This window comes from Saccopteryx leptura, chromosome 5, assembly GCF_036850995.1.
Source record: "Saccopteryx leptura isolate mSacLep1 chromosome 5, mSacLep1_pri_phased_curated, whole genome shotgun sequence".
In the NCBI taxonomy this organism is placed as follows: domain Eukaryota; kingdom Metazoa; phylum Chordata; class Mammalia; order Chiroptera; family Emballonuridae; genus Saccopteryx; species Saccopteryx leptura.
Window position 1 is genome coordinate 219,724,534 of NC_089507.1, and position 18,695 is coordinate 219,743,228.

At 64.5% G+C, this 18,695-nt stretch overlaps 1 protein-coding gene across 2 annotated transcripts in view; it reads right to left on the reverse strand.

Annotated features, from left to right (window-relative positions):
* The window catches only part of LAMA5 (laminin subunit alpha 5), a 49,047-nt gene extending 41,927 nt beyond the window's left edge, over positions 1-7,120 (reverse strand). Inside the window, exons 1-2 of one of the 2 annotated variants that reach the window (XM_066384332.1) lie at positions 6,776-7,120; positions 1,976-2,128 (exon numbers count right to left, since the gene is read on the reverse strand). In XM_066384332.1, the coding sequence (XP_066240429.1) occupies positions 1,976-2,128; positions 6,776-7,036 (414 nt within the window). In that variant the 5' untranslated portion in view covers positions 7,037-7,120. Of the gene's footprint in view, positions 1-1,975; positions 2,129-2,540; positions 2,619-6,775 lie in introns of those variants that run through there. The other variant, XM_066384334.1, reaches the window with a different exon arrangement.
* Positions 7,121-18,695: the final 11,575 nt, after the last annotated feature.

The window sequence follows — 18,695 nt, forward strand, 5'->3', positions numbered from 1 at the left end:
GACCTCCATTTGCCAAGTTTCCGGTAGTTCTGAGATCTTCTCGTCCATGGGGCTGGAACCTGGGTCTACATGACCCGGTCCAACTTCAGGGCATGTGAGTGGGCAAGTCCCTGTGCCTGTGCCCCACCCTGACCGAGGTCAGCAGCCCCTCGGCCCATTGGAGTGGGGAAGAGAAAACAGGAGGGAGGACCAGGTAGATGGAGAGAGGGTGGGTAAGTGGGGGAGAGGGGGAGGGTGAAGGGTGGGGGAGGGGAGGGGAAGGGGTGGGGGAGGGGGAGGGGTGGGGAAGGAACCACCATAGGTGGATGGGTGGGTTCCTCTCCCCAAACAGACCTGGAAACGGCCCCTTTCCCCTTCGGGTCATTTTATAGTTGGGGAAACTGAGGCTTGGAGAGGCAGGATGTGCCGACGTGACCCCCTCCCTGGCCCAGGATCAGTCTACAGAGCAGGTGAACCAGCCGCCTGCCTCCAGGTCTCCCGCCAGGTTCACAATCATGGAGACGGCAGCCCAGGGGTCATGGAGCTCCACTTCAGCCCCACTGCTGCACCTCGTGGGAGGGGGGGGGCGTGGGCCCTGCACCCACCTGCCCCGAGGCCACTCTGGGGGTTTCCATGGAGACTGGGCCACTATGTCCCCAGCTAGGGCCTGGCCCCTCCCCCAGCCTGGCCAGGCCTGTCCCCCAGGGAGGGGAGAGGGAGGAGCAGCAGCAGCAAGGAGAACCCACCAGCTCAGCACGCGTTCCCTCTGCCTGACCCTGCGTGGGGCGACTCCCCTTCCCCACCGGCGGTAACAGAGAGAAGGGGACCCCAGGTCACAGAGGGCTTTGAGGTCCCCCTGAGGTGACCGGAGATGAGAGAGCGCCCAGACGCACTGGAAACCTCACAAGAGAGCGGAAAGGAAACAGGGTCAAGCCCCGGCCAGACCCAGGCTGGGCACCAGCGTCACCAGCCCTAGGACCTCCGGGCAGAGAGAGCCCACGAGGGGTAGCCCTCTCCTGAGGACCCGCCCGGCCCCGTCCCTCTCTCCTCCCCTCCGGCTGCTTCTCGCTCGGACACAGCAGCCAACCCGGGGCCTCCCCCTATGCTGCCCACCTGGCCACTGGCCTGGCCTGCAGGCCTCCACCATGCCCCTGCCCGTGGGGCCGCCCTCCCAGCAGCTCCTGGGAGACACTCCAAGTCTCCTGTGGCAGCCTCAGGATCACCGTGGGCAAAGCCGGCCTGGACTCTAGCCTCTGGACCCGACTCCTTCCCCACCCCCTCCAGGGTGAGGTCCGGCAAAATCAACCTGGTCGCCCCAAACTCCAGACAGCCCCAGCCTCATGGACCCCCTTCCCGTCCCAGGAGGCAAAAGGATTGCTGGCCCATTTCACAGACCAGGACGCCCAAGGCCAAGGCACCTGGGCAAAGCCACACAGTGAGCGGACGCATGCTCGCTGGACCTGAGTCTGACCCAGCAGGGTCCACCAAGGGGGGACTCTTCCGTCCCTTGGAAACACCTGGCCTCGCCCTCCTGCTGCACAGGCGGTCCTGAGCGAGCACACCTCACCCCCGGGGCACCTCGCACCCCACGGGCCTGGAGGCCTCTGCAGCACAGGTATCCTAGGAATGTCCACTTCCACCACCTCCTCCACATTCCTGGGGCCCCTCCCACACCAGCAAGCCAGAGCCTGGCTGCCCGAGGTGGAATTCCTCAGAGTCAACACCAGGGCTCGAGTTTGGCTGCCTCCCCGCTGCCCACAGCCTCACCCCCCCCCAACCCTACCTCTCCGTCAGCACCCACGCCACAGGGAAGTGGCAACACCACTGACGAGGTGCCCACTGCCACACCTCTGTCTGCACTGAGCCGGACACCAAGGGACAGCCTGTGCCCAGACTCCCAGGGGGCCGGAGCTCAGGTGAGGCCCTCACCTTCGAGGCCCTGGGGCCAGGAATGCAGAGGTGGGGGCTCTGCTGGACAAACAGGGCCTCTACCTACCTGGCCCAGGTCCAGGGTGACGTTGACCTGGTTGTACTCCAGGCCGCGGGACAGCGGCGGGCTCTGCCACCAGCGCTCCGTGCCGTCGACGGCGTTGCTCACGGGGTGCGCCTTGTTGGTGTTCCCGGCTGTGCAGATGTCACAGTACTGGCCCTGCAGGGAGGGGGTGGGGGGCGGTCAGATGGTCGAGAAGGGCTGGGATCCCTTGTCCCCTCCAGCCGTCCTCCCACCCATCACACTGTCCACCCCAATCTGGGGACCATTCACTCATCTGCTGTAGCTACCCCGCACTCGTGACTCAGGATAGAGCCCCTCTGAGAAGTGGTCATACCCTTTATAGAGGATCTAGGAGGGGGAAAGGAGAGGGTACCCACTTTAGGTGGGAAAATCAAGGTGGCCTCTCTAAGGAGGTGGCTGGCATACGCCATCAGAAGGTGTGTGCTCTTGGCAGGGGGGCAGCCTGTGCAAAGGCCCTGGGGCAGGAAGAGCCACAGAGTAAAAAGAAAGGGAGCCACTGGAGCTGGAGCTGGGGAGGGGGACAGGGGCCATTCAAGGAGCAACTCACATGCCCCCTACAAACAGAAGGCCGGTTCAGCTGGAGGCACAGGGTCCCAGGGGCCAGGAACATCAGGAAAGCCAGCCCACCTCCCACAATACCCCTGCCAAGCTCCCACCCAGGGGCCATCTGGATTAGGGTCTCGGGAGAGACGGAACTAAGCCATTCCGGTGGCCTGCGGGGACAGGCCTCAGAGTGGAGGCATGTGGGCAGCCAGCAAGCAAGGCCCGGACCTCCTGGCTCAGTTGCTTCCGAGCCCTGGGACCCAGCCAAGTCACGACAGCTGCTAAGCCTCAGTGTCCTCATCCGAAGAGTGGGGGTAACGCCGACACCTGCTTCAGCTGCCCCAGGACGAACGATCCCACCCCGGGCCTGGCAGCTGCTTCTGCCCTGGCCCAGACACCTGCCAGGGGGCCTGTCCTCTGGGGGTTCAGAGGACTCCCAGCAGCATCCTGGCCAGGGCCTGCACTCCCTGTCGGGGAGGAGCAGGTGCTGGGAGCTGGGGTAGGGGGAGGGGGCAGGGCTGGGCCCTGGCTGCTGGCCCAGTAAAGCCCCACCCCCTACCCCAGAGGAAACCAGACCTGCCATCCCTGGGCACACAAAGGCGGCCCTCTGGGGCTTGGCACTGATTGAGGCCGAGAGGCCTTGTCTGGGAAAGGCAGCCCCTGGACCCCTCCCGGCCTCCTGGGGGCGGGGCCTGGGGGTGGGAGCAGACCTCATCCTAGCAGTTGGAGGTGGGAGTGTAGGATGCCCCACCCCTACTCCTCCTGCCCCCCCTGGACAGGTCTGCCCCAGGCTCCCACCCTGCCCCTGGGAGACCAGACCAGCAGGCAGCAGAGAGGCCCCTAGACCCTGGTGCAGGGACCTTTGCACTCTGATCTCTTCTGTCTCAGCTCAGATATCCCCTCCTCTGCAGCGTCCTGGTAGACCACCCAGGATGCTGGCCTGACCCCCACCCCCACCCCCGGGCATCACCTTACTTTATTTATTCTATCTCCAGACCTAGAATTGTCTGCCTCTGAGCGACTGTATTTACTGCCTCCCCAGGCTGAGACTGCAGTGGGGGAGGTGTGTGTGTGGGGGAGAGACATACCTGTCTTGTTCTTAACTGTGTTCCTGAGCCCGCCACCCAGAGCTGCCGCCTCTAGGGGACAGAGCCATGGAGGACGCCCAGAGAAGGGGCAGGCCCCGTGTGGGCCGTACCGCCAAGCTCACGTGGTGACCCCTCGCTTGAAATCGGGGGCTCCAGCTCCCGGGGCCTGTGGGAGTTCTCAGGGTGGGGAGCAGAGCTGGGGCTCAGGGGTGTCCCCCCAAAAGCACTGCTCATTTGGTGCGGGCTGTCAGGGGCCTGGCTGGTGGGGAGGTTTCTCGGAGGAGGTGGGCACGACCCTCTGGCTGGAGGGGTGGCCGTCCAGAGAAGGAGGCCTGTGGTCAAGACCCTCCTGGCCTGTGAGGACCACGTGGGGGCTGGGTTGAGAAAGCCCAGGGAAGCTTCTGTTCAGGCCCACCCAGGGAGTCAGGGAGCAGTGACCCTAGTAGTTGTCCTCATGTGGCCACAGCAGGGGCGGGGGGGGGGGCACACAGTGACAGAGGCCTCCCTGCTGGCCCCTCTGCCTGGCCTGGGCTCACAGTGGACAGGGGAATCTACACACACACACCCCCCACGCCTTTGCTGTAGAGGGTCCTGCTGGGAACAGAATGAGGAAACAGGGAGCGGTGATAAGACTTCCCCTCCCAGTGAGTCACACCAGCAGCCTAGCCCCCAGCTTCCCCTGTGGGTCCCAAGACCAGCTCTGAGTTCCTCTCGTGCACACCTGAGGCTAGGCGCCCCACCCCCAGCATGGGACCACCTGACCCAGGCCTTACTAGGATGCTCCCTTCCCCCACCAGCTTCTGTCTGTCCCCCCCCAGGGACTCCCCCTGGGAAGTGTGAGCCTGTAGTCTGGTGTCCCACATCCTCTACGACCCCACCCCCAGGCGGCCACAGGACCCGGCTCTCCAGACGGACAGAGAGAAGGTGGGCTTCCCCTTCCTCCGGCACCCCCTGCGCACAGCCACTTGCTTCCAGACGGGGTTGGCAGGCCAGGCCCCAACACCAGCCCACTCGGGGACCAGGGCTCTGAGCAGACCCACTGCCCCCCAGAGGAGAGGACTACGGAGGTGCTAGACAGTCCGGGGACTTTCCCAAGGTCACATGGCTGTCCAGCTCACGCCTCACCCCAGAAGCCTCACAGCAGGGCTGTCAATCACCATGTGCTCCAAGGCTTCCAGGGCACACTTTGGTCTCTCCTGCTAGAGACCCTGGGCTGGGTGAGCAGGCTGGCACTTTTCATTCAGGGTCAGCTCCCTGGCACATAACACCAGGGCTGCCGCTGGTGGCCAAGCAGTCACTGTGCGACACATGGCTTCCCAGCCTCCAGATCCAGGTGAGACCAGGCCTCACACCATACCCATTTGACAGACCAGGAGACTAAGGCTCTGGGAAGAACACCACGCAGCTCCCAGGCCGCTGCTCCTAGGACACAGGGCTTCCCAGCCTCCAGATCCAGGTGAGACAAGGCCTCACACCAGACCCATTTGACAGACAAGGAGACTAAGGCTCTGGGAAGAACACCACGCAGCTCCCAGGCTGCTGCTCCTAGGAGGGAAAACGAAGGGCCCCTCCCTGCAGGGAGGCATGCAGCTGGCCCTCCTTAAGGGCCTGGCATCTGGGGCCAGGAAGCATGGGTGAGCAGAGAGGAGGAGTGGTCGTCTGGGGTTCAGAGGTGGCCTGGGGCCTCCACAGTCTGAGGGGTAAAATCTCAGCTCACAGGAGCAGCGAGGAAGGGCGTGGGGGCTCCGCCAGGGCCCCTGGGGCAGCCTTGGAAACCCCCATACAGGCTCCTTCCCTAGACTGTGACCCTCTGATGTCAAACAGGTGTGCCAAGGGCCAGAGCAGGTGCAGGGTTTCCACGGCTCACTCCAGCCAGACGGGGTCTGGCTGTGAGGCTTCCACCCGTGTCTGCAATTTTTCAGGCCTTAGTTTCCCCATCTGAAAGGTGGGTGGGCTTGAGACCTCCTAGCCCTCAAACTGTGCGGGGTTTAGAGGGGAGCAGGCAGGTGAACCCCAGAGCGCCCTGTCTCGGAATGGCTCTCACACCTGGGTCCACTCAGGGACTCCGGTCACTGGAGGGCCAAGGGTGGTCGGAAGAAGGCAGGGTAGAAGGGTGAGGCTCCCTGATCACCCACCCCAGCTAGTCAACCATCCAACTGCTTCCCACCCCTCCCCCTCCCCTCCCCCCTCCCCCAGCCTCTCCGACCAGGAAGGTGGTGGCCTGGAACCTTCTCCTCCCGAGAGGAGGCTGCTCAGCTTACAGGAGCCCAGGAGAGGAAAGATGGACCTAGCCCAGGCTGTGTGTGTGTGTGGGGGGGGGGGGTCCGTGTGTGAGCCATCTAGTCCATTCCCCCCCCCTATAGGTTCATGGCTTGGGAGGGCATGCCCCCAAAGAGCCCTCAGGAGTTGAAAACACCTGTCCCCAGGGAGACAGCCACGCAGGACTTCACCACCTGTGGGTGGGGTGGAGTTGCCGCCCCTGATTGCAGCTCCCTAGTTTCCATTCCCAGTTTCAAAAAAGTAAAAACGGTGTTTGCCGCCCTCACCCACCTGGCAGGCCCCGCCAAGTCCCTGCACGCCCCCCCACCCCCACCCCCACCCCCACCCCCGTGGGGATGGCTTCACCCTTTGCAGGGGGAGCCTCCAGTGTCTGGCCCCTCCCGCCCCATCGCGGTCCGACCCGGACGCCAGCGGCAGGTTCTAGCTCGTCCTGCGGGAAGGCGGAGCGGGTCCGCCCCCTGCCCGCAGGCAGTTGGCGGCGGCGGCCAAGTCCCACCTCGCTCGCATCCCGGGACTTGGGGCCGCCGGGGGCTGGGCACCAGCCCTTCCTCGCCCACCGCCCGCAGTCCCGGCCGGGAACGCTGCGTCCCGCCTTCCCCGGGGGGTGGGGACGCGCAGCTCCCCAGGAGCCTGAACGGCAGAGCCGGGATCCTGTTCCGTTCCCCGAAATGTGGAACCGGAGAGGCGGGGCGCGACGCAGGGGCTCTGGTCGGTACCTAAGCTCCCCCCGGCCCGGGACGCTCCGGGCCGAGTCGGGCTGGAGTTGCGGAGTCCGAGCCCGGGTACGCCAGGCGCGGGGCCCCAGGACCGCGTCCTCCGGTCCCGCCCCGCCCCGCCCGCGGCGACCTGCCTTCCCCCCGCCCGCACTCACCTGGATGGTCTGGTTGGGGTCCCCGCCGGCCACGGGGCCGCCCACCAGCTTGCAGTAGAGGTCCTCGGTGGGGCGCGGGGCGCCGCGCGCCGGGGCCTCCTCGCCGCAGGTGGCGGAGGCGGCGATGCGGGCGCCCTCGGCCAGATTGAAGTAGGGCGGGTGCAGGCTGAAGTCGCCGTCCGCCGCCGCGCGCGCCGCGCCCAGGAGCGCCAGCCCGACCAGCAGCAGCGGCGGCAGCCGCGCGGGGCGCGACCTCGCCATCTCCCAGGTCCCGGCCGCGCTCTCCGCGCTCGGGGACTGTGCGCTGCGGGAGTCCCGCGGGGTGTGAGCGCGGGGCCGGCCGGCTCGCTCCGCCCGCGGACGTCAGGCCCCGCCCAGCCCGTCCGGGCGCCCGAGCCCCGCGCCCCGGGGACGGGGAGGGGGTGGGGGAGGGGGAGAGGCGGCCGGCGGCTTTAACCCTTCGGACCCCGACCGGCCAGCCTCCGGGAGGGGCACCTGCTGGCCCCGGGCCAGGCCGTGGGAACACGGAGCCGCCTCAGGGCGTGGCTCGGGTCCCCGGAGGCACCCCCGCGCCCCTTGGCCACCCCCGGCCCTCGGCGCGCTCGCCCGGCTGGTCCCAGCCTAGAGGCTCCCTCTTTGTTTTCATAACTTCGGGCACCTCTCGGCGGCCGAGCGCCCCCGGCGGCTCGGGCGCAGGCACGGCGGCCGGGAGTCGGGCACATTTGCCCGGCGTCCGGCCTGGGGTTCTGTCCATCAACGACCCAGAGCATCCTCCCCTGTCCCCTCAGAACCCACGTCGTCCTGAGCGACCGCCGCGCGGGGTCCTGGGCATTGGGGCTACCCCACCCCCGACTTGGACGGGGTGCCCTCCGGAGACCCCCACATAGCCTCGCCCCCTCCCCAGGCCGGTTTTTGGTCTTATTCCCCTCACAGCGCCCCCGTGTCTGCCCAGTCCTGCAGGTGTGCGAGAAGGTGCACTCCGCCCGTGTGAGTGGCCGTGGGTGGGGGCCCGGAGGGAATACCATCTCAGGGGATCAGGGAAACCCGAATTGGGGATCCCCCGCTTCCCTGGGGCGACCAGGTCAGAGTCATAAATGACCCTTTCTCCGGTTTGGTTTAAAAATACTCTAAAACGGGGAAATGGACCAGGGGGGACTGGACCCCGTGCCCACTGTGGGGCCCAGTGTTCAAGGTCTGAGGGGGGGGGGTGCCAGGAAGACTGACCGTGGAGGACTCGTATTGAGCACCTGCTGTGTGGGGAGGTGAGCCCACCCTTGAGCCAGGCGGTGCCTGCGCTTGGGGGGCAACGTGGACCCCAGTTCACCCTCCAGGCCGAGCCCTCCTGCTCGGGGCCACTCCCCTGCAAGGTCCCAGCTGGAGGACGCCCAGGAAATGGGACGAAACCTAGAGCTCCGGTTCTGTCCCAGCTGTTTCTGGGTTTGGGAGGCTTCTGGCCCAAATCAGCCTCGAGGGAAGCCCGAGGCGGGTGGGGGTGGGGCCCCGCAGCTGCCGGGCTGGCAGCTTCTCCCCCCTCACCCCCTTCCTCTGAACCAGGCCAGTGCGGTCTCTGTCCCACACGGGACCCCCCTGGACAGTCCTGGGGGCGGGACGAGCTCGTGGGGCCTCGTCCAGCTGGTCCTGGCGGGGGTCCCGCACCAGCAGCTGCTCGGGGGAGCTCGCACCACTGTCTGCGTCCTCCTGGCTGCCCCCGGCCTCCCGCAAACCCTGAACCTCTCGGGGCTGGGCGGCCTTTCTCGCTCTTCGGAGTTGGGGATGGGGATGACCCTCCCTCCCTCCCTAACTCCATAAGGCTCTAACTGCACTTTTAGTTCTTTCACCTGGGGGAGGAGGGGGAGAAGATGCGGCCGCGTGGGGGAGGGCCGGCTCAGAGGGTGGGCAGGAGCAGGAGACGCGGAGGAATCCGGCGTCACCAGACAGACCGGCTCGGAAGCTGATTTACGATCTCTTCTTGCAGAGGATAGCGGCCTCTGAGCGGTAGCAGCACCGGGTGGGGGATCTGACCCGCCCAGCCCTCCTACCCTGAGGTGGACCCCACCACACACGTCCCGCCCACCACAGCGTACACTCCGGCCCCCGGCATCCCCTGGACGGCTGGGAGCCCTGGCATTCCGGGGCTGGAGACTGGGAACCCTCCCCTTGATCTAGGCAGGCCCCCCTCAAGGTCCCCCCTGGAGGAGTCAGGGGTGGGGGGACCGAGGTGGTGGGTGGGCACCCTTAGAGCCCCCTAGAGGCCGGGCTTCTGCTGCCCAAGGGCACGGAGCAGGCGGGCAGGGGGGGCGGCTGCCCGAGAATGCGCTGAGTCAGCCAGAGCACCCAGCTGGAGGAGGGGTAACCACAGACAGCTGCCCAGGGAGCAAGTGATGGCCAGTGGGGTGCAGTGGGGGCCCGAGGAGAATTTGGTACCCATCCTCTAAGACTGGGCGAGCCCAGTCTGTGGGAGGAGGGCCGCACCAGCCCCCCCATATGCCAGGCAGGGGACAGTATGAAGAACGAGAGGAGGGTTTGAGGGAGGTGAGCTGGACAGGGGAGGGGAGGCCCATCTCTGCCCACTGCCATCCCTGCTGCCCAAGTCATCTCCAGGTGGCCCAGCGAGTGTGTCTCCTGCCTTCCTCAGACTCCTGGGCCACCCAGCCACCTTTCCTACTTAAAAATGGGGAAACTGAGGCCAACAGGCCCAGGGGCCAGTCAAGAGCAAAAGTTAGCAAGGGGGAGGGAGCTGGCCCGTCGTTTACTGCCTTCCCCCACATTACTGGGCACCCTTCTCAAATCGTGCAGCCCAGTGTTCTGTCCTGAATTCCTGGTGGGGGTGGGCACACCCAGTCCTGGCATGTGGGTGCCCCAAGGAGTCCCATCTGCTTCCCCCTTACCCCACTGCAGACCATCCCTGGGAGCCCCTGCTGCCCCATCTGTGTGCGGGGCAGGTGTGGGGACCTGCGGGCCAGGCACAGGCGCACCTGTCTCCACCAGAGGCTCTCCAGGAAGCAGCTGCATGGGGCGTCTGTCCACTTGCTCCACACTCACTGCCTCCCTGTGCTTGCCACTGGCAACAAGTGACTCTGCGGGCCTGCACCCGGGGGCCTGCAGCACGGCATGAGTGGGGGGCCTGCACCCAGGGCCCTGCAGCACGGCCTGAGGGGGGGGCCTGCACCCGGGGCCCTGCAGCACGGCCTGAGTGGGGGGCCTGCACCCGGGGCCCTGCAGCACGGCCTGAGTGGGGGGCCTGCACCCGGGGCCCTGCAGCACGGCCTGAGTGGGGGGCCTGCACCCGGGGCCCTGCAGCACGGCCTGAGTGGGGGGCCTGCACCCGGGGCCCTGCAGCACGGCCTGAGTGGGGGGCCTGCACCTGGGGGCCTGCAGCACGGCATGAGTGGGGGGCCTGCAGCACGGCCTGAGTGGGGGCCTGCACCCGGGGCCCTGCAGCACGGCCTGAGTGGGGGCCTGCACCCGGGGGCCTGCAGCACGGCCTGAGTGGGGGCCTGCACCCGGGGCCCTGCAGCACGGCCTGAGTGGGGGGCCCGCACCCGGGGGCCTGCAGCACGGCCTGAGTGGGGGGCCTGCACCCGGGGCCCTGCAGCACGGCCTGAGTGGGGGGCCTGCACCCGGGGCCCTGCAGCACGGCCTGAGTGGGGGGCCTGCACCCGGGGCTCTGCACACGGTCTGAGTGGGGGGCCTGCAGCACAGCCTGAGTGGGGGGCCTGCAGCTTGCCGGCGCATGTTTCTCTCAGGAACAGAGGGCAGGGAGCTAGTGCTGTGGTCTAAAGCAGTGGGGGCCGTCCCCCTTCCTGCTGCCCTTCCAGGGAACCCAGAGGGTGAGCACATCTCTCCACCAGGCGTGGGGCACAGAAGCTGGGAGGAGGCCCCAGGGCTGATTGGGTGGCTGCTGAGAGGCGAGCCCAGTCTGTGGGAGGAGGGCCGCACCAGCTGGGCGCCCTGAGAACTCGCAGCTGGAGGCAGCCTCGTCAGGAGGCTGTCAACCCAGCAGGACAGAGCTCTGGCTTCTGTGGCTTCTGTTGGCCGTGCTAAGCCTGGAGCCCTCCCATGAGCCTCAGCAGGCCCAGTGCACTGTGGGAGGCAGCCCAGCACCTGGGGGCTCGGGGGCAGGGCCAGTGGGCAGAGGACCAGCAGGAGGCTCAGAGCAGCAGCGGGACCCCTCCCCAGGCCAGGAGCACCCAGCGGGCTGCCATCTGTCTGTCCCCCTTGCCTGAGGGCTGCTGTCCCTGTGCTTTTAGCATGAGGAGGGACCAGGGACAGGCCCCTTGTTGCTCTGAAAGAACTGGTGTCTTCCTGTCCCTGCTGCAGCCCCCAACTAGGCCACTGCTGGGCTCGACCCACGCACTGTCCGGCCAAGGCCCGGCCTCTGACCCCTGTGTGCCCAGCTCATAGGCCACGCTCCCCAGGGTGCCCACTGCAGACCTGAGCCTCAGGCACCCTGATGGGAGGGAGGTGGTCTGGTCTGCACACAGAGGGGCACAGACAGGCTTAGGTGTGCCCAGGGGCCAGAGGCTGGGGCTGGCCGGCCCTGCCCAGGTCCTGGGCTCTCCGCAAAGGTTTCCCCAAACGACCTTCCCCAGCTTGCTTCCCAACAAGCACCGTGGGCGGGCCAGCTGGGCCCCTGAGATGCCCAGAAGTACGGGGCTCTCCATGGCGTGACCAGACTGATGTCCATCCATCTGGGCTCCGGGAGTCCCGAGGGCAGGGTCCAGCTGAGATGCCCTTCTCCCACGGCCTCAGTGTCCTCAGCCGAGAGTACGAGAGCTTTCTCCTCCCCTGGCTGACGTGGGGACTCCAGTTTTGTAAAGTGGGCCGTGAGGTGGCAGCAATCAGAAGTCCCCATTGTCAGAGGCTGTCCCTTGCGGGAACCCTTACGATAACAGCTCCTGGGGCTGAGGGCCTGCCCAGCCGGGGCGCCTCTCCCCCCCCCCCCCCGGCAAACAGGGCTCCTGCTTGTCTTCAGATGAAAGCCAGGCCCCTCTCCCTGCAGCCCAGCTATGCACCCCCCTTCCGGTCAGTCTGCTCCCTAGGATCCTCTGGCCCTCCCCGCCCCCTCTCCCTGAGAGTGAGCCTGGCTACCCCCACCCTGAACACAATAGAACCTCTGCCCCCCCCCCCCCACCGTGACGTAGGAAATGTCCAAACCTGTAGAGAACTTTTCAATTCGAGCCAAACTGATGACACGGCCAGGAAACAGGATCTCAAATGCTTCCCAGAAATGACAGTTTTGCGGCTTCTTTTATGCCTGTGGCATCGAACTTGCAGGGAGGTGGGAGAAAGCCAGGTGGGGGGGTGGGAGCAGAGGGTGGTTCAGAGTGGTGCTTTTTTTTTTTTTTTTTTAGACAGAGAGAGAGAGAGAGAGGACAGACAGACAGGAAGAAAGATGAGAAGCATCAATTCTTTGTTGCGGCACCTTAGTTGTTCATTGCTTGCTTTCTCATATATGCCTTGATGGAAGGGGGGCTACAGCAGAGCCAGTGACCCCTTGTTCAAGCCAGTGACCTTGGGCTTCAAGCCAGCGACCACAGGGTCATGTCTATGAGCCTACACTCAATCTGGCAACCTTGGAGTTTCGAACCTGGGTCCTCTGCGTCCCAGTCCGATGCTCTGTCCACTGCGTCAGTGCCTGGTCAGGCCAGAGCAGTACTTTTTGAACCACTGGTCCAGGGTCGCAGCTTGTGACCACGACAGCACAAACAGGATCAGGCCCCAGGAGCTGCAGGCCCAAAGCTGGCCAGGGGTCAGGGCTAATCTGGCCCTCGAAGGCACTGGGGCCCAGGAGGCCGGGGCGGGGGACAGACAGAGGCCCTGCAGGCAGGCCTCGCTCACCCAAAGCCCATCCCTACCAGATTGCTGACGGTCCACTAGCGGTTAACTCTTTTGCAGCACCGGTCTGTGGACCAGCGGCTGAAAACCATTGGTTTAGAGCAGGGGTCCCCAATCTTTTTACACAGGGGGCCAGTTCACTGTCCCTCAGACCGTTGGAGGGCCAGACTATAAAAAAAACTATGAACAAATCCCTATGCACACGGCACATATCTTATTTTAAAGTAAAAACACAAAATGAGAGCAAATACAGTATTTAAAATAACAAGTAAATTTAAATCAACAAACTGACCAGTATTTCAATGGGAACTATGCTCCTCCACCGACCACCAATGAAAGAGGTGCCCCTTCCGGAAGTGCGGTGGGGGCCAGATAAATGGCCTCAGGGGGCTGCATGTGGCCCACGGGCCATAGTTTGGGGATCCCTGGTTTAGAGCATGGGCTCTAAGCGAGGCTCACGCTTTAGAACAAGGGGTCAAAGGGGCATTTCAGTGTGTTAACCCATGTGCACAGGGCCCATGGATGGGGCTGGCTTAAGGCAAAGAGAAACCTTTAAAGCCAGTGGAGCGACTACCCGCCACACCTGCCCATCGAGGGACTTACGATCGGCTTACCCCGGGAGGTTACCTCCTGTAGACCCCCTTTTTGGGTCCATACCCCTTTGTCTGGCCACCGACAGGCACCCCCCCCCCCCAGAGAGCCTCCCATCTCCACAACGCCTCTGCCAGAGCAAAGAGAGGGCTGGTCCCACCACGGCCCCAGACCCCACCCTCGAGGGGAACCCCTCAGGTCACCTGCCAGCACCTTGCTGGGGTGTGAAGTCAGGGCCCAGGCCTCCTGATTCCAGATCTGTCAGGAACACATGGGACAGTCCCCCACATGTCACTGTGTGTCCACAGCGGTACCCCCCCCACCCGGTCCTCACCACTCCCTGCTCCATACCCCAGCCCTGGGGACCCCCTCCCCCCACTCCAGCTCTAGCCTAGGTCTGGCGTGCAGCTCTCTCCTCCCCCACAGGACCCAGGCTCCTGCAGGCCCCTTCCCCCGCCTGGTCCTTGGGGGCCTGGCCAAGCTCTGGTTCTCATGGGGGGCAGGGTAGAGGCTCTGCAGCTTCTCCAAGAGGTGCCCACAGACAGCCTTATATGGCCAGAAGGCCTCCAAGCCCAGGAGGAATCTGATCTCCCAGGAAGGGCAGGGATGGGCTTTGGGTGAGCGAGGCCCGCCTGCAGGGCCTCTGTCTGCCCCCCCGCCCCGGCCTCCTGGGCCCCAGTGCCTTCGAGGGCCAGATTAGCCCTGTCCCCCTGGCCAGCTCTGGGCCTGCAGCTCCTGGGGCCTGACCCTGTTTGGGCTGTCGTGGTCACAAGCTGCAACTCGAGGTCAGCCTGCCCCTCCCGGCACCACACGAACCACGCACACGCTCAGTAGGTGTGGGCCTCCTGCTCTCCACTGGCCGGAGTCCAGCAGCCCCTGCGTTGCACCGGAACGAGCCAGACCACTAGCCCTCAGCACGTCGCCTCCCCTCCTGGTCCAGCCTGGCCGTGGCTCCTTCCTCAGAGCAGCACCAGGGTCCTGGCCCAGGGCTCTGGCTGGGCCTCCACTCCCCCCGTATGCCACATTGCCCCAGCCCCCACCCCACCCCACCCCACCCTCCGTCTCTCCTTCTGCTCCGATTCTCTCTCTCGTCTCTCCTGCTGTCTCTGTCTGTCTGTCTGTCCCCACTGCTGCCCTGCCTTAGCAACGCTCTGCCCCTTGGGCAGGCCTGGGGCCCCCCAACCCCCACGTCTGGCCTCTGTGCACCTGTGTCTCCTAGCGTTTGGAAAAGGGACTTGTCCCTGACGAGGGCAGCATCACGGTCACAGGGCCACTTCCTGCCAGGCTTGCCCAGGAGAGGTGTGAATGTGTGTCTGCACAGAACCTGACGATCACTTCACGCAGTAAGTACTCTCTCTAACAACCAGAGTGGAAGCAGCATCAAGGCCCAACGCGGGTGAGAGGGCGGGCGCGTGGAGTGGACTATTAGTCAGCCATCAAGAGGCAGAGCTGCCGCACCTGCTCCGACACACACACACGCACACACACACACACACACTCTCTGACACACACACGCACACACACACTCTCTGACACACACACACACACGCACACACACACACACTCTCTGACACACACACGCACACGCACACACACTCTGACACGCACACGCACACACACACTCTCTGACACACACACACACACACTCTCTGACACACACACGCACACACACACACACACTCTCTCTGACACACACACGCACACACACACACGCACACACACACACACGCACACACACACGCGCGCACACACACACACACACACACACACACGCTGAGGGAGGCTGGTTCCTGCAGGAGGCCGCCCGGGGACTTGGCATTTGGGGTGCGCCTGGGCCACTGACCTCTCCCAGGTGTGGAGAGGGAGGCTCAGCGGGCTGATCCCCACCTGGGACGGGATTGTGGATGCCGAGTGGGGCCTTAGGCGGAAGTGAGCGGTGCCCTAGGGCCTTCAGGTGGAGATGGTCATCTCAGGGTGCCTGGGGGGGACCACCCATACAGCTAGCTGATGCTCACCAGCTGGTCCCTGCCTCCTGTGACCGACCAGACCAAACGACCAGACCAACCGGGGGAGGCGTGGGCCTGTGTTTAGGGCCACAGGGAACCCAAGACAGCCAGCCCTAAACAGGGGACTGACTCAGCCTGGAGCGCCAGGTGCCCTCTGTGGGGTCTGGATGCAGAAATGGCTGAGTCATGGCCCTCTCCCGCCCTGTCTTTGGGGAGCTCCGCCCACCAGGCCCCTGGTTACCTGAATCCTGACAGTGAAAGCCACCCATGTCCCAGGAGGCCTGACTGGGGGTACCCCTGTCACCAGTGCTTCCAATACAAGTAACACCCTAATCACTTCTATCTACAGTCGCCCCAATTTCATAAAAGGCTCGAGAATACCAGAAAAGTGGGGGAAGGCAGGGAGGTTCAGCTAGGCTGGGCTGGCCTGGGGGGCCTCCCATCCTGCCGGGTGACCCCCTCCAGGATTCACCACCCCCTGGGGGGTGGGTGTGGGCTCAGCTCCAGGCTTCTGTTTGCCTCAAGTTTCAACATTTACAAAACATCGTCCCAGACTCTTCTGGGGAGATACTTCCTAGGGGAATGTAAACATGTAGAGACATGGAGGGCTTCTCCCAGGCCTGGTGTGTGTGTGTGTGTGTGGGGGGGGAGGGTCTGGGGTCTAAAATCTGAGAGCTCCCAGCTCCCCCAGGCTCACTGTGTGACCTCCAGTCAGAGGCACAGCCTCCCTGGGTCCCCGAGCAAGTGGGCTGTTGTTTCCGCCTTGCCTCCACCATCTATCTGACTTGGGCTCGTTGGCCACCCGCTGCTCTGTGCCCAACACCCAGTGCCCTCCTGCCTGGGCTGGGCCAGCGCCTGACACAGTGCGCCTCTTACTGCGATGCTCCCAGAGCAGGGTATGGACGGACAGGGTGACCGAGGGTCAGAGAGGCTGTGACCCTGTGGACGGATGACCATCCAGGGCTGGTAAGTCCCGGCCTTATCTGCAAGGCACTCCTCCCCCATCCAGAAAGCTTTGCTGGTGGCTGGACATGCACCCACATGCTCTAGACTAGACCAAAGGCTGACCCTGAGTGTCCTCAGCCAGGTCCTTGGGCTCTGGTTCCAGGAATTGGGGCCATCTGGTACCGCAGGGGGCTGACACAGCCTGCCTTTCCTGTCTGCACCAGGAATGTGCTGTGCCCCTCACCCCAGGGGGTGGGGGCCAACGTGGCAGAGGCTGCTGGGAGCTGGACGCTGGGGGAGGGGGTGGTGCAGAGGCACCAGGCCCCACCTGCCCCACCGCCACTCCCAGTCTCCCTCTCAGGGCTGGTCACTGCATGACAATGTCGCCTCCTCGGAGAGGCCTTCAGCTGGGTCATCCCCTCCGAAGCCTCAGAGCAGGCACCACTGGCCCTCTGGGCTGATGCCTCCCTGCAGGGCTGTCCTGGACACTGTGGGGTGTTGCACACCATCCCTGGCCTCCACCCACTGTCCCCTTCCTGAGCTGTGACAGCTGAGCATTGCTGTGTATCCTGAGGGAACTGCCCCCGGGTGAGACCTGCTGCCCTAGACTCTCCTGAGGTGTGTACTGTCCTCTGCCCCAGGCTGTGAGCACCTTGGGGACAGGGGCCTGGTGCCACACCGCCATCTGCCCACAGCTATCTGCGTAAGGCCACCCCAGGTGGAGGAGCAATGGCACTGCGGGCTGGGCCGTGTGGATGTCCCAGAGCCTGCGAGTCCCAGCACCTGCAGAGCTGGTGGGGAGGGGAGAGGCCACCTGGAGCCAGAGGAGCTGGGCAGGGTGGGGCCAGCCAGACAAGCCCGGCCAGGCCCGCTCACCTGGGGCAGGAATTTGGGTGCAAACCTTTGCCTCTGGGTGTGTTTCAGCAGCTGCTGACACCCAGCTGGCTTGGTGCTTGGATGGGGCCCAGAGAGCAGGCTTTGTCACCACCACCCTGTAGCCTGAGGAATGGGGCCGCCTACCCCTCTAGTCTCTGTTCTGAGAGTCACCAGGGATGGGAGGGGACGTGATGGGGCTGCCAAACCTCTGCTTCTGAATGTGCCAGCCTGAAGTTCCACCCTTAACCCTCCTCGCAGCTCAGCACTGGACATGGGATCCTCTCCTGCATCTCCCCCCGCCCCCAGCACTGTGATTCTGGGGAGCGACTTCCTCTCTCTCAGCCTCAGTTTCTGCTCTGTAAAACGGGCTCATTAACTACTTCCTCACCAGGTGCCAGGGCCAGGCCTGCAGTCACGACCCTCCCCGGGGCCCCTGGACACCTCATTCCTATGAGCCCTGTGTCCTGGGGTTCCCTCACCTGGCGCGGTGGCCACTTGCTGACCAGCAGCGCTGTGTACTCCTCCATGGGCAGGACCAGGGCCTGAGAAGCATCCCAGGTCACCTCCCAGACAGACAGACCATCGGACCTGGTTCCACTGGGGCAAGCAGCAGTCAAAGGCCGGGCCTGGGTCTCTCCTGTGACACTGTCCTCTGGTGCAGACACGACACAGCCTCTCCCAGCTCGTCTCCCCGGGAAAGCTCCCAGCTGCCCCTTTCCTGCTAACCTTCCAGCTGCACCCACAATCAGGGGGGAACAGCTTCAACCTCCTGATGGGGAAGCTGAGGTTGAGAGAGAAGGGTCAGGGGGTCAGGGCTTCTTCTGCACCGTGTGAGGGGTCAGCCTGGGGCCAGGACCCGGGTTAGGTCTGTGTCTGGGGTCCAAGGTCAGCTTGGGGCCCAGGCTGGCCTTGGGGTAGAGGTCAGCCTGAGCCTGTTATGCTCTGCAGCCTTCTCCCCTTGGACCAGAAGCTCCACCAGGTCTGGCTGGACTGTCTTGGCCTCTGGCCAGCAAGGCGAGCCCTTGGTGCTGTGCTGGGACAGGCCAGCTGGACGCACTGTGCGCTCCTAGGACGGAAGTGCCTCCTTTCCTGCTACTTGGCTCAGTCCCCCGGGGGAAGGGTGCAGCCAGAAGGTCTTGGTGTTTCCCACCTCACAGTGTCTTTCCGCTGGGCGTGGCCCAGGCGGGGGTCTCCGTTGGCTGGTCATCCACTGGCTGGCCATCCACGTGGACTTGGAGCCCGGCCCTGGGGCACCCTTACCTGTAAGCTGGGACAGGTCTTTGGGAGCTGAGTGGGGAAGGGGACTGACCCATCCAGACCCTGACCCAACGCCAGCGGTCAGGAGTGAACCCTGTCCGCCTGGTGGACATGGACGTGGATATCCAGGGAGTGGGGCACCTACACCTGGCACTCTTTATGATGCAGATGATATTTTGATGGAAAAAGAAGAAGAAATAAAAACCCTAACCAAGTACAATAAATAAAATGACAAAACAAAGTAAAATATTTGAACTGAAGTAAAAGAGAACACAACAGGACGCTGGCTGGGCGCTCCCAGGCTCCCACGGCCAGTGAGTAATGCCGCTGACGGCCCCAGGCTCCCCTCGGTTAGGCCTCACCCACACTGGGGAGGGCAGTGACCGCCTGCTGTCCTGTCCCTTAAG